Source organism: Protopterus annectens, chromosome 12.part0, assembly GCF_019279795.1.
Source record: "Protopterus annectens isolate FY-2018-M chromosome 12.part0, PAN1.0, whole genome shotgun sequence".
Lineage (NCBI taxonomy): Eukaryota > Metazoa > Chordata > Ceratodontiformes > Protopteridae > Protopterus > Protopterus annectens.
Genome location: NC_056746.1, coordinates 537288673 through 537304131, shown reverse-complemented (window position 1 = coordinate 537304131; position 15459 = coordinate 537288673). Strand labels below are relative to the sequence as shown.

Genomic DNA, 15459 nt, shown 5'->3' with positions numbered 1-15459 from the left:
CTAACATACTGATCATATCTGCTGTGATTTCATCTGAGCCTGCCATTTTCCCAGACTTCACTTTTCCTTAGTGTAATTCATGCAACCTCCAAGGTGGATGTTTATTCCTCTTTCATCATAGGATTTGCATGCAGCAGTTCAGCTTCTGTGGGATTTTTTTTCATTCCGAAGCTTCCAGAAGTATTAAGTCCATCTGCCCTTCACGTCCTCTGCACTGGTCAGCAGACAATGCTGATGGCATCCCTTTTGAATACATACATATATTATATATATATATATATATATATATATATATATATATATATATATATATATATATACACACACACACACACACACACACACACACACACACACACACACACACACACACACATATATATATATATATATATAGATATATACACAGACGTGATTGTAATTCATTTTTTCCAACATTTCTGTGTGTGACAAAGTGAATTTCAGGGTAGTTTGTTCAAATGGTGAATTTAGTCACAGTGTGTTTTATCGAATGTATAAACTGTAGACAAAGAGTGAAACCAAAGCACAATCCAGCATTAAACTATTTAAAACAAACCTTTAATTACATATAAAAATAAGAAACATTCAACCAATCACGAACAACAACATGCTAAAAAGGCACAATTATGTAGCCAGTAGTAATTCTTAACTTTGCAGTATGTCATTCTCCTTCTGACTCATGTTATATCCAATAAAATTGCAAATAATATATACATAAACACTTACCTTTATGTGACTGCATTCTAATGTAGATATATCATTACGGGGTCTGAATTTTTGCACCCCGATACTACACATTTGTTTAAATTTAATGTTTCTGCCAATTGCGGAACATGTCACATGGCTTATCTAGCATGTTGTCAGGTGTGCAGAGCATTCTGTGTGAGTATGACTAACAGACTCCTAAGACATTGGATTAAAGAAAACTTATATAACATCAGAATTTGTTCTCTGAATAATGTGTTAGCCAAGCATACAATGGATACTAATAGTTGCCATGTTTTTAAATTCATGGTGGTTGATGTAATCCGGGAAAGTGATTGTAAAGGTGACATTAGGAATTTTACTTAAACAGTGGAAGCAAAGTGGATCATTAGAATACAAGCACATAAAGGTAAGAGCTTAAATGGCAGCCATTTTTAAAGCCAGAGGGTTGCAATAAATAAAATGCATATTTAAAAATATATTTTCAACTATTTTTAGAATAGTTTTTATTTAGTTATGTAGTTTGTTTATTTATGTGATTTAGAGTGAAGATAAAAATGTCTATGTTAAACTTCGTTAGGTTATACACCAGGTTAAAGAGATGGGTCATGGGGGGGGGTCCAACAGCAAAGGCTTGTTGATGATTATTTGAGTACGTTTGGAAGGACAACAGATTTTGTGATGTTGCTAGGGTGGGAAGTTAGGATGCATTCCAGACTGGATGAAGTGTTTGATGGTTTGTTAAATCTGGTAGATGAGGGGATACGTTACATGAAAATGAAGAGATTTAGTGATAGGCTTGCACAGTCACTGTGTGACAATTGTCAATTGAAGACCCTTAATATGATGGCTTTATGAGTGATGCTTTTGGAGGCTCATAATAATATGCCCACTGTATCAGTTATAGGACTGCCTAGGGGAATGTATGTAGCAGTAATGCTGAGGGTTTTATGTGTATTCAGTTTTAAGAAAGATATAATGATCCAGCATTATTACATATGAGCAAACGGATGGCCTTAGGTCACTAGAGTACAGGACAGCTACTCGTCCTCCTTTTTTGTCTTTTCTCTTAGAACTAAGGATGTTGCAGCCGGGTAGAAGAATATGCTAACTTTTAATTAAAGGTTTCTACCATGTTTTTGGCAGTGCTAGGATGTCTGGTGAGTGAAGTGCTATCAGAACTGGATACCTACACGTTTACTGTATATGTTCCTAAGGTTCAGACTGAAGAGTTTGAACCCTGGGGGAGTTGTTTTAATTTGTTTAGGGAGAGTATCTGTGTGAGAAACATGTGTAAGAACTGAGCAATTGTTTCAGAGTTGTGTAGAGATGTTCTGTTGAGGTGTGTTGTCTATCACAGCTTGTAGAGGGGCTGGGCGAGTGGCTAGTTGTGTATCACCACATTGTTACAGAGACAGGAAGGCCATCGGATATCTAAGCATCCAAATTAAGATTCAAGTTTCTTTTTCAGATGAAGCTTAGGAAATAATTTTAACTTAATATGTCTAAAGAAATGGACAGATGTAGTGTTGCATGGTTGGCTGGGTATGCAGGTGGCGTCTTGGCTAGTGTTGTGTGGTGTTTGCCTTGGATGCAGAGTAGGAAATAACTGTGTTGGAAATGGGTGATGGTAAGATGTGAAATGGGCTAGAAGTGAGACATAGCCATATTACTGTGGAGATGGTGTAAGTATTGTAGCTGTGTGTGTGTGTGTGTGTGTGAGTGTGTGAAAGACAGACATCCCTCCTCTGAGCCAGTGATCAATGACCCTCAATCCTCACCACTGACACCAGTGATGGACTTTCACTTGGAACAAAGATAGATACACACAGTATTTCCAGATACTGCTCTCTGCACCAAACAATTTCCCTTAACAGCACACAGGGAACACACTCCCATTCTGGGGTTGGGTTTCCCTCTCTCACCAGGTCCCAAATAAGACTCCACACTGACAACAGCTGTATAATTGAGTCCTCAATAGAGTGTTCTAAGCCAAGTCCTCCAACACTGTCTTTGTGAAACCAATGCTCTGTGTCCCTACTTCAACTAGCTGACACACACACTCTTTGAGATTTGATTTTCACACACACACACACACACACACACACACACACACACACACACACACACACACACACACACACACCTGGGAAAGGCTTGCACAGATTAACCAGCTATGCCTCCCTCTTCCCAGAGTACAAGGAAGATACTGCCAAAAGAACACTCCAAAGCCAGCTACTCTAAGGCTCTTACCAGGGTACCCAATTATACAGAGTAAAATTAATAATAATACAAAAAGTACTGTTTGACCAATGCAGCAAGATTTTCAGGAGCAGCCACAGTGTCACCAAATATAAATACTCTCAAAGGTTAAAATATTCTCTAAAAGACTAACCACAATGAAAAGTTTAAATATATTTAATAATAAACAATAAAATAACATGAAAATACTAAATATCTATTTACGATAAACACCATAGTTTCAAATCACGTGAAATATTAAGAATAACACAGATGGATAGATTCAAACAGATACAGAAAAACAGTACTTAACTAGTCTCACTATATTTTCCTGACTGATCTAAATAATTGTTGCCTGGTTATTTACTAAAGCACGGCAAGATGACATTGGTGAGTGGTCTTCCTTCTTTGTCAGCTTTCAAAAACAGACTGCTCTGAGATTTCTGTTTCATCTAGTATTAAAATATCATTTCAGTGATGGATTACAGAATGACATCACATCTGGTCATCTGACTGTGGTTCCCACACTATCCCCTTTACTAGAAACTGAATCAGAATATAGGACATGTGTCATAATACACACACACAGAGCTTTGCTAAGATGTGCTATAGCATCTTGAAGCTATAAAACCATTTCAAAAACGTCCACCCTTCCAGTGTAGCAATTAGTTCACCCCTAACAACAATAATACAGTAGGAGTCCTAATTCTGGTTTTCACATACATTTTATCTTTGGCTGCAATCAGAACTGTAAGGTACAATCTTTATGGCCTAAACCAGGTAATTTAATTTCAGACTATTTTTCAAAGTTAGCTGGACTGAGATTAACCTCTTCTCTTCCAGTATCCTCTGCTACAACATATTAATTTCAACAGTTACAATACAGTCTGACATACAGATGTATTTCTTTTCGGTCCAGCAGGACCCATTGTTGGTACATTTCTAACACAAGCAGCTTTACAAACATAGTTTCAACAAAAGCATCTGTACAAAGCAGTTTGATATACAAATGACATAAAATTCTTTATAAAACTCAAGCTAGGTATGCTGGCATATACTACACATTCACTGCCCTACTTCCCCCTGGCATGGCTGGCACTACCTCACATCATCACAGTGTGTGTCGATTGTGAGTATTCAGTTTAATAGTATGATTTTTTTGAGTGTTTTAATTTATAGTTTGTGCATGTGTCCTGAGTTTTCTATTGTTAATACTAGATGGATGCATGCATGCATATTTAGTTGTGTGTAGAAATTGTTTGGTAGAGGAGGTTATTTATGATAGCATGTTAATTTTGTATGTTAAATGCAGTGTTATATGATGTTACTGTCAGAATTTAAGTGGTGTGTCATGGTGGTGGTGATATATGGTACTGCAGTTAATGAAATGTGTTATATGACATTATGCTAAGGATTTATGTGGTAGGTCATGGTGTTATGTGGTACTGCAGTTAACATAAGCAAGTACTGCACGTTATATACACATTAATTTTAGATGTGAGATAGAAGGGGGTATTATGTGGCAAGCTGGCTTTGGGAGGCTTGTGAGATAATGCAATTAATGTGGGAAAAAGACAGAAGGATAAGGGTAAAGGAAATGTGCAGTTATGAGAAGACAGGGAAACAAGACTGAGGTTATGTTCTTGTTATGCAGTTATTCTTTAAGATGAGGGGAGCTGTGGGTGGGAATAGGGCAGCGGATGGTAATAAATCTGGCAAAGTGGGTCAGAAATGCCGCATATCAATGGGAGATAATCAGCTTAAGCATGTGTAGTGTGAGGAAGAAGAAGGCAATGGAGCAAACAGGTGCACTTGTATCTCTGTTATAAGAAAATGCAGAAAATATGCCCCATTCTGTCGAGAAAGACTGGCAATATTTTCAGAAAAAAGCTCTACTTAAAAGAATTTTTTGGGAGAACTGAACTAGGAAAAGACTGTTTGCTTATAACACATGAAAACTTTGCATTTCAGTTTAGCATAAGCTCATTAACAGCGAAGACCTGGGAAGAATAGTGGAGCTCATCACACAAAAGTAATTTAAATGACCCTAAGAAAGTCACTAAATCTGAAAAATCATTTTTGTATCTCATATGAAAAGAGATACTGGGGTATAAAAGGTCCTAATAATTAAAAAGCAGCTATAAAATGATGCAGACAGAGAAAACATGAAATAAAAACAAAAAAAGGAGAGTCTTGGTGCACACAACTGCACAAACTGATATAAGCACAAGCAGAACTAGTGTAATAGGTTTCCTTTTGTATTCTGAAGTTGTATGATTTATACTGTATATTGTTATTTCCTGTTTTTATGGGCTGAGACTAAAATAGGTCAGTTGTGATCCGTGTGCTCTACCTCAATTAACAAATTTAAACATAACCGAAATACAGAACCAGTGAGAATACCTTCATTAAGTACAAATCTAAAGAAAACTACATAAAAAAGGAAGGGAGGAAGTAAATGAAGGAATAAACAAAAGACATCTACCTCAGAGTGCAACTAGATCTTGTCCTGGAGAATGTACAACTACTGATAGTGCTTCAGATTAAACTTTAATAAAATTTTGATATGATAGTCTTCTTACCGACAACCTAAGCCAAACTTTAATAATTATGTCTCTGAACTTTCAGTGACATTCTTCAATCTTTGTATGCTGTATTCTATGTACCGCACTACTGATTTATTCTAACATCAACACAATACATACGACAATATGGTCAAGGGTGTCATTGCCCTTCAAGAAAATATCTTCCTCCCACTTCTCTTCCTAAGGGGACATTGATATAATATCAAATACAAAAACAAAGCAATGTGGTAAAGCTGATGCACTGTCTTTACTACAATACAAAAAACAAAAAATGAGGAATAAAGCTCCACGGATAGAGTGGACACCAACCATGGATCCAATGTGGATATGCAATCTGCTGACATACACAGAGAGACCAGGAATGATCCATTGTTGTCACGCGTATGGATTAGTTTTAAAAAGATGATAGTGAAGCAACTGATTGTTACATCCTCCCTATACTGCTAATAAAAAGATAATCGCCATAAGGAACTTAATTATGTGTTTCCAAAACAGCAATTCCAGAAAAGTTATGCTCTACAGTGTTTCATTCTCAAAACTGGGGGACAACAGGATGCCGAAAGTGAAGTCACCGATGGAGCTTGCATTAAGTACTGTGTCCTCTAGATTGTATAAATAGACAGATAGATAGGCAGAGGTTCTAATCCAATAGTAGTCAACGTGTGTGTGTGTGTTTGTGTGGAGTTGTGAAGACAGTTGTAGAAACAGGGAATACCTAACACAGAAATTCAACAAATGAATGAGCTGCCATTGAGAAACACTGCCCAGAGACAATAAAACTGGCAAATGTGCAAATTGGTTCGATGGCGGAGCCTCTAATGCATGATAGAATGGACATGCAAACCAGTTAACAAGGGCTTAAAAATAGTTGCTGTAGGACTTCTGACTAGACAACCAAGCTTAGAAGAACCACCCAATCATCAAAGGTAATCCAACAGAAGTGATGACTGCCAACCCTGCAACTTGTGGTAAGAGAGATGGAAATAAACCCATTCCAAGGATCAGACATAATAATAGAAGTTATACTCCAAGATGCAAGTCCTAGGACTTCCTTATCAGTAAAATAATGGATGAGTAAAAAGCATGCACAGAGGGACATGACCAACCACATTGTTTACCCTATGAGGGAAGACAGAACAAGACAGGACACAAATTTGACCAGACATGGGTGAATAACTAAATCTACTTCACATTATTAAATAATCTGGGCACTGTGAAAACACTATGCCTGCTGTAGACACCCAAGAAGAATCAACATATGTCACACTTCTGAAATCACAGGGTACATAAACACTATTTTAACATTACAGAAGATAAATGTATGATTGCAAACTAGGTGCCATACTCAAATCCCCTTCTGATTTGCAGAAACAACAAAGTGAACTTACAAATGTTAATAGATGGTGCTCTGAAAATGGGCTAAAACAAAATGCTAAAAAAATGCAACATCATTGCATTTGGTAAACTCACTCTCTGCCTATATCACAGTATAAAAACATCCAACTCCAAAATGAAAATGTTGTGAGTGACCTTGGAAGATGGAAAGATAATTCTGTCTCCTTTAAGTGATGTTGCAACACTGGTGAGAAAAACTATCTGGAAAAGCTGACCACAGATGGCTAGATTCAAGAAAGTCCTTCTGCACTGATCAGGCCCATCTCTGAATAGAGTACTCCCCTTTTTGGGATGCATCTTTCTAAGCATATCAAGTAGTTGGAGACCCCAAAGGTTCCTGACAAAACGATCATGGGCCGGAGCAACTAGAAGAGTCCAATGACAGTGTTCCTGCAGTCAGTGTCCTATAGACTCCTTAGTGTGTTCTGTGCCTTATAAAAGGATTCTGGTCACCACAGCTGAAGCATACACTTTTAATAAAACAAAATCTATTAACATATGTAACAAACAGGTAAACGCTTTTGCGGAGACAAAGTCCACTTCTTCAGACATTTAACATAATATACAAGGTTACTTACATTTATAAAAAAAAAAAAAAACAGCTCCAACAGGAACAATATAACTATTCAGAAGCACTACCCATACGGGTTCAAACAACCAATCCCAGAAATGAACCATTTAACAATACAGCCTACTGGTGATCTGCATAACAAACCCAAAGGCACAGAAACCGACACAACCATTTAAAATGTTTTAAATATTCATGTCAGAAAGGTATATACCCCTAAATATGTATGAGAACTAAGGAGACAGTTTTTTTCTGATTCATCTGTTAGCATGAATGTTGCCACTGCTAGGACCAATATTTGTCTGGTTAAAATCAGAGTGTTATTAACTTATTCTAGTGACATCAATGTTACTTCTGATGTTGTTAAGAAGAACTGGACACTTCTTTTGGCTAACCTGGACCACAGGAAAGTATTAGATGAGAAACCAATGTTTTCCTTTAGAAATAATTTAAAGCTCAAATGACAATTATGCTATAACAACTTTGAACAGATTCCTTGTGGGCTATCAGAGAGATGTGGTACATATCGTTGTCAAAAGTTTAGAGCATGTCAGTTTATCTGGAGTTGTTCTTTTCTACATCCGCATACTAAGCAAGAGATTTGTCTTGACTTTTATGTGGACTGTATAACCAAAAATGTTATATATTATGCCAGTTGTACTGCTTGCACTGCATTTTACATTGGCAAAACAAACAGAATGTTCAAAGACAGTATAGTGGAGCACATAGGTGATATACGGAATCATAAAAGTACTACTGCCTTAGCGAAACATATATTAGATAGTGATAATGATTATAGCTTTAAGTTTCTCATTTTGGAGTTGAGTTTTGAAAATATGAGTGGTGGTGACTTCAAATGTAGCACTGAGAAGATGGAAATGAAATGGATATTGTTGTTGAAGGAAAATGTGTATCCTGATTTAAATGAATATGCGTCTCTGAAGACAGCTTTGAAGTACTGACCCCGTAAATATTAATATTCATTAGCTCTCATACATATTTGGGAGTATGTACTTTTCTGACATGAATATTTTAAAAAATGTTAAATGGGTGTGTCAGTTTTGTGCCTTTGGATTGGTTATTTGGATCGCCAGTGGGCCGTATTGCTAAATGGTTCATTTCTGGGATTGGGTGTTTGAACCCTATGTTGGTAGTGCTTCTGAACTGTTACACTGATCCTACTGGAGCTGTTTTTTTTTTTTTTTTTTTTTAATTTTTTATAAATTTATGTATATTCTACTGCGGTGGTGGTGCTGCGGTAGCATTGTCGCCTCACAGTAAGACGTTGTCCTGTTCGATTCTCAGCTAGAGCGTCTTCTGTATGGAAGCATGCGTGAATGGGCGTACCTTCGTTGAAGGTTGTGCGTCAGGGCCGGCAACTCGGCACGTAAAAATCTACTGCCAATCATTAGCGGACCGGAGTTCCGCTGTGGTGACCCCTAACCGGGAAAAGCCGAAAGACACAACAACAACATAAATTTATGTATATTCTGCTAATCGTCTGAAGAAGCATCTCAGCAAAAACACTAACCCTTTTGTTACGCATGTTAGTAGTTTTTGTTTAAATAAAAGTGTGTGCTTCAGCTGTGGTGACCAGAATCCTTTGATTTGGAATTTTACTGTTTCTGTTGGTCTTCCGGTTTTCATCTGACCACTCAACTTTGTTTTGCTGTTCTGTGCCATAATGTCTGGGTCATTAGTGATCAAGTAGTCCAAGACTCTTACTTTTCCACAAATCAAACAGTCCTGTGAACACTAGAAACAGAGATCTGAACCTGTTTCAGCAAGTAAACAAATCATGGTGGAGAGTCAGATTTGTCACACAATGACTACCCCCATGCTGTAACATATTTACTCCCCAGATCAAGGAAAGCAATGTACTATCTTCCTTTAAGAAGAAATTAGACAAGTGGATGAGTATTCATAAATTCACTACTAGAATGACTGGCCTAATGCTCCTTAAAAAAATGAGCTAAGGCTTAATGGTGGGGACTTGCAAGAAGTAAATTTCCACATGACCCTTGTATATTCTACATTTCTGTGATGGAAAGAGTGCATATAAAACAAAATAAGAAGTGCATTTGCTAGTGAAAGAGAATACATATTTAAATGTAGTTATAAAAGTAAATACTTAACTATGCATTATCATTCACAAGTAAAGAAATAAATAAATGCACCAGAAGACTGTGGGTTTGGGATGACAGATGATGTACCCTCTGATAGATGATATCTCCTGGAGTGTAGTCTCCTCAGTTCCAACTTCTGCAATGTTTTTGAATCCTCTGCTGTACACAAAGATTAAAGTACTGTGAATAATTTTTCACCCCATGATCTGTGCATCTCTATTTCCCACAGTCATATAACTAGCATACGTGTATGTTTGTGTCTGTGTCTAAGGGTGTTTGTGAGGAGAGCAATGCCTCTTCATTGGGGGTTGCAAGACCATTTGCCTTCTGTAAAAAAACACTTTTTTTTCATATTGATATTGATACCCACTGGTTCACTGTTTGATGAGTTTGACTTTTTCACCTTCCTGTGTGGATGTTTTGTGCTGATTTCTCACATGAGATCCCTCAACATTGCTGGCTGAAAAACAATAATGCCAGTTCGTGATGTACATCTTTGAAGTTACACTATGAAACATAATAAAACGAAGGATCTAGTGCTAGTATTTTATACTTGCTTTCTCTCGAAGGTCAAAATAAAAAGGGAGGGGGCAGTCTAACGTATGCACTCCGAAGAACATACACATAATGTGTAGGTACATTGCTACAGTTGTGCCACTGTAATGTTAGCGCACTAAGTGAAGAAAGCTTTGGTTCTCACTATTATGAACTGCACTGTGTAATGTTATGCTGTGCAAATATTCAACACAATGAACACAACTTTATTTAACATATAAAATAAAAAAAAAACATTCTTGAAAACAAAATTTACTAGAACACCAACCCTGTTCACGGTTAGTTAATTCCTTTTCCAATGAGTGGTTTATACAGTAAAAGGACACAAAGATCTGCATTTCAGATCTTCAGCACAAACCTCCTATTCAGCATCCTAATGGTAACAGACAGTAAAGCTGTACATACTCAAAGGAGACGCTGTGTTTTATAGAAGTGTACACCTTGTTGGGATCACAATGTTATAAAAGTGGTGATAACAGACTCTGTGAATTAACCAGCCTCAATTAGCAGCATCTCAGTACAGCTTTCAGTAGCAAATGAAGTTAGTGTCTCAAGAACAAGTTTTATATGGGCCCAGAATCTGTGTTTACACATTACTATGAAAGCGTTTATTTAACTTATAAACTGGGCAGTAAATGAAAGACAAGGCAGGACATTCAAGGATTCAGTGACACACGCAGTTTTTTTTTTTTAAGTCCTGGACTGTGCACACATTAAATTAAAAGTGCTAAGCAACTTTGCTGCCATTTTCAAATATTTTGGTCAGTCTGAAACTGTTTACTTCTTACAGCTTTATACACAGTGTAAACATTCTGTAAAAATACACCAAAAACTTTGCCTCCTTCGTCAGTTTAACACAGTCTGTGAGACTGCATTGGAAGCAAGATGTAAATCCTGTAACACTATGCTCATGGTCTAATAGCAAACACAATTAAATTGTAGGTTTCACACTCAAAACACCAAAGTTTGGCTTGATGTACAGTGAAGACTGCATTTTAACCATTATGCATTACATAGTTATATTTAACCTGCTTTTTTATTAAAGATATTCTAAATGAGTTAAAGGCCAATATCATAACACACAAAGACAACCAACTATAGATCTGTTAAATAAGTTGGTTAAGTGTTTCGATTCTGCAGAATGAGGTACACAGTGTTTACCACTTCCTGTCCTTTACCACGGTTGCTTGATTACAGTACTTAAATTCCAATATGATTAGTCCTTCCAATAAAGCAGACCTGTCTGCCCCTCAAGTACAATTAGTGGAAACGTTTTTCTTGCCTCTTGCTGAATGACAAGAGCAGAATCATCACCACATGACATGGTGAAGGCCATGAACAATGAAGACATCAGTAAAATGGGTCTGGATGAACAAACTACACACTAGCTGCTGCTGGGAACAGTCAGAATACACAGAAATAGTACATTAGCCCCATGACTTATGGACAGACCTCTCAACCAATTGGGGACAAATTTCAACAGAATCAGGGACAAGTCAAGAAAAAAATCGGGGACAATCAGGGACACTTAAAATATTAGTGCTATTAACTTGAAACAGTGACAGAATCAGAGCATATGAATTAATACACATTTTCTGAGGTAAAAGAAGTTTATAACTCTTAATTATTGTCATTATTCATTAAGTGTAATTCATCACCTTTCCTCCAAAAGTCACTAGTTTTAGGAGGGATTAAGAGGGACAGAGTTAAAATTTAAGTCAAAAACAGGGACAGTTGAGAGGTATGCTTATGGATACAGTGCTGCAGATAACCTGTAGCACTAAAAATGAACTGCACCACACACTCAAACTTGTATTAATAGCACAGTAGTTTAGTGTAACAGCAAGAGCAACCCCACATCCGTTCTGCCTGCCACATTCAGGGTCTGTGCATCTCAATGAATATGCCTCAGTGTCAGTAATCCTCAGAAATTCATCACTTATTTCCTTAGTAAGCAGAAAATACTAAATTCAGTTCTATAGTAGGTAGACTGAATGATCAGAGATATTGGAGTCCACCCAGAAAGTTATGACAATACAATATGAAATACAAACCCTAACACCTGCCAGGGTACAGTGCACTAGCAAGTCAAACAAATTCCCTTCAGCTGTCACTGGTCAAACATGAGTATTTCTCTCACTGTTTAAGTGTTTTTTTGTACAGATTGAAAGAAACAATTCACAGAACCAGACTTTTTATCAACAAAAGACAACACTCACCACATCAAAACAAAGCACAAGTGATCAGTATGTGCAAATGCGCTTGCAAACCAAACCACTGCGGTACTGCATCCTAAAGGCATTGCAGAACTCAATGCAAAGGAACATTTCCAGTGCTACTTCCTACACAAGTACCTAGCAATGCCCATATGTCAGGAGCTGCAAACAGAAATCCTTAAATATTTCTAATTGTCAGGTCAACATCCCACTGAAGAAAAGGAACGGTAATTAAACATTCAGGATATACGATGACCTCCTAAGCCACAGTTAGCCTAGCTGTTCACGACTCACTCAAAGATTCAGACATCAGCTACCTAGTTTAAAAAAAAAATTGCATATTCCATTTCATTTCCTTTACTGTTTTAATTTTCAATACCCTACCTTACAAATGTTACATCATCTGTGATGTCAAGGCTCAAGATAACATCACTGTGATGCAGAAGAGAATGTCTGCCTGTAATGCTTAAGCTGCCATTTTTTCCCCATACTGCACCTGTCATATCTTCCTAGTTGGCTCCCCCTGCACAAGAACCCAGGGCTCTCAGTGCAACTACTGACCCCTCTCTCCTACATTTGAATAATCCTCAATAACATAATTCCATTATGGACGTTCACTGGGTAAGTCTTTCATCTTCTCAGAACACAGAACCTTGCATGCATTCATGGTATGACCTCTGGGAAATAGGGAGAAAAACAGGCAGCCAGGAGGCTGCCACTCATGAGCTGCCTTCCTTAAAACGTAGCTTATGGCCTGATATGTAATGGACAGTCACAGATGTGTGCAAAGGCACATGCACTACACATCACAATGCCATCCCAACTATATCCATGTCCCCCTATTCCTGTGTAATACTGTATTTGTCAGGCCCCAAACACGCCAGACATTATGCTTTGGGCAAAAGCATAGGTAGATGTAGGTCAGCACATCCACAAACCGAATTTAAATGTAGAGAAGCTTTAAAAAATGTATTTTTCTCTGATAATTATCTTTGACATAATAAAATATTCTATCCTATTTTAAATTTGTCTAGCCAACTTTGCAAAGATACATTTGTGCACCTGAGATCCATGTACTTCAAGAAATGTATCATATGACTCCATACGCTTGGTCATGACCTCTTGGCTGAGAACCATGTTTCTTTATCCATGAAACAAATACATTCATATTGTTTATTAATCCATCCCTAATTAATTAATTATATACTATTTCCTGGTGTTTTGAAAATATAAGAAAGGGCACCTTGTAAATGACCCCCAGGACAAGTACTGAACAAAGCTGTAACAGCTTAATATAGCCTTCCAGATCTAAATGTATCAAACAGAAAATACAGTGCATAAAATGTTAAACTTTTTGATAAGTTTATAAAGACTGTACGAACCCAGCAAAGTCTAACAGAAAAAGTATGTCTACTTGACTCTATTCCCCCTTTATTTAAAAAATGAATGTCCTGTTTGCAAACTAGATCAGTTTGGATGGATTTAGACTCAACTCTAGACACTCTGACTGCAAATACAAGACAACAGAAAGGTAAAGACTCACCATGAGAATCCGCCTGTAACTGTCTCTGTCGATTCCCCATAGTTTGAGATCCGTCTTGGCCTTGACAGTTGCAGCTCTCGGTGTGCCATAGATCAAAGCAAGCTCCCCAAAGCTGCCTCCTTCTCCAATGCTGGTAACCCATTCTCCATTGACATACACCTGCACAAAAGATTTAAAAAAATGCAGTAACTGATTTGGGGCCTCTTTTTGCCAGACCACTTCTCTGTTATGTGTCCAGTCAACAATAACAACAATAATACTTGTCAATGACAGAAAAGGAAAGAAAACAATAGTCTAACAGCTTCCTTTTCAGACACAGAAGTGCGACATCCTAGTTTGCGGATAGAGTTTCAAGTCACTTTAGTTTTGTACAATCACAATGTTTACTTTCTGAGATTTTAGCTTTAGAGTTTACTGCTTCCATTCCATTGTCTCTAGTGTTTTTAACACTTGGAAAATCGACAAGCAGAACTGTCACAACTTTTAACTGACAAAAGTAACATCAAACTTTTAAAAAATACAGGAAAACCATAACGAGGTTTGCAGGAAAGCGCATCAGTATGTTAAAATGTGGCAAACACAATCCAGCTTGTGTGTGTGTGTGTGTGTGTGTGTGTGTGGGGGGGGGGGGGTGAAAACAATGGCATGAAGGCAGCTAACTAAATACAGTGTTGAAACCATAGCTTTTTCATAAAAAATCACCATAACATTTGTTACTCTGCCTACTCATTGCCTCTCCCATGAGAATATTATTTTTCTTGATCTTTGATAATCCCTGTGCAATATATTTTTTATAACTGCTTCTAAAAAGACTGGTTTATTCTCACATTCCCTGCATTTGATTTCACAGTTGTTGTTTTGTTTTCTTTTAAATGGTTATATAGCTTTGGTCGAAAAATGCAAAAACAAAATAGCAAGCATACTTTTCAACCTCACAACATTAAAAAAAAATAGTACCAACACTTTAAAATGAGAACAAGAAAACCAAAGTATAAGCATGCTCTTTAATTAAAATAATAATTAGACCTAAAACTGTATATGTGGCATATTCAAAGCTAGGGAAAAAAGGACAGAAAATACAATTCGACTGGTTCTTATGCATGAAAGGAAGATGTTCAATTCAACACAGCCTATGGTTTTGTACTTACTATCACCACCCAGATTATACCAGTGGAAGAATATATATTCATACCTGATACTTGTTAAAAAAATGGGTGGTATGAATGTTTTTAGTATTAAAACATGTTTTAAATTCTCTCTCTCTCTTTTTTTTTTTTTTACTATTGCCTCGATCTCTCTCACTCTTCAGTGTCAACAGCATTTTCTAATGCTATGGTTCAGGATTTAAACACAGAAACTTACTGAGCTATGGATGTGAACAAATTGCAATGTAAATGAATCTTCCTACACACTACACATTGCCTTTATGAAGTTGCAATTTCCAGTTATGTGGCCGTTTTAGGTACATGTTCCCAAATCCCAGTGTTTGCCTACATTGTGCCAC

General features: G+C 37.1%; 1 protein-coding gene across 5 annotated transcripts in view; it reads right to left on the bottom strand.

Moving 5' to 3' along the window:
* PRKAR1B (protein kinase cAMP-dependent type I regulatory subunit beta) overlaps positions 1 to 15459 on the bottom strand; it is a 2005749-nt gene that overhangs the window by 541176 nt on the left and 1449114 nt on the right. For all 5 annotated transcript variants that reach the window (XM_044089686.1, XM_044089688.1, XM_044089687.1 and 2 more), the window contains one exon: positions 13956 to 14114. In XM_044089686.1, the coding sequence (XP_043945621.1) occupies positions 13956 to 14114 (159 nt within the window). The remainder of the gene's footprint in view (positions 1 to 13955; positions 14115 to 15459) is intronic.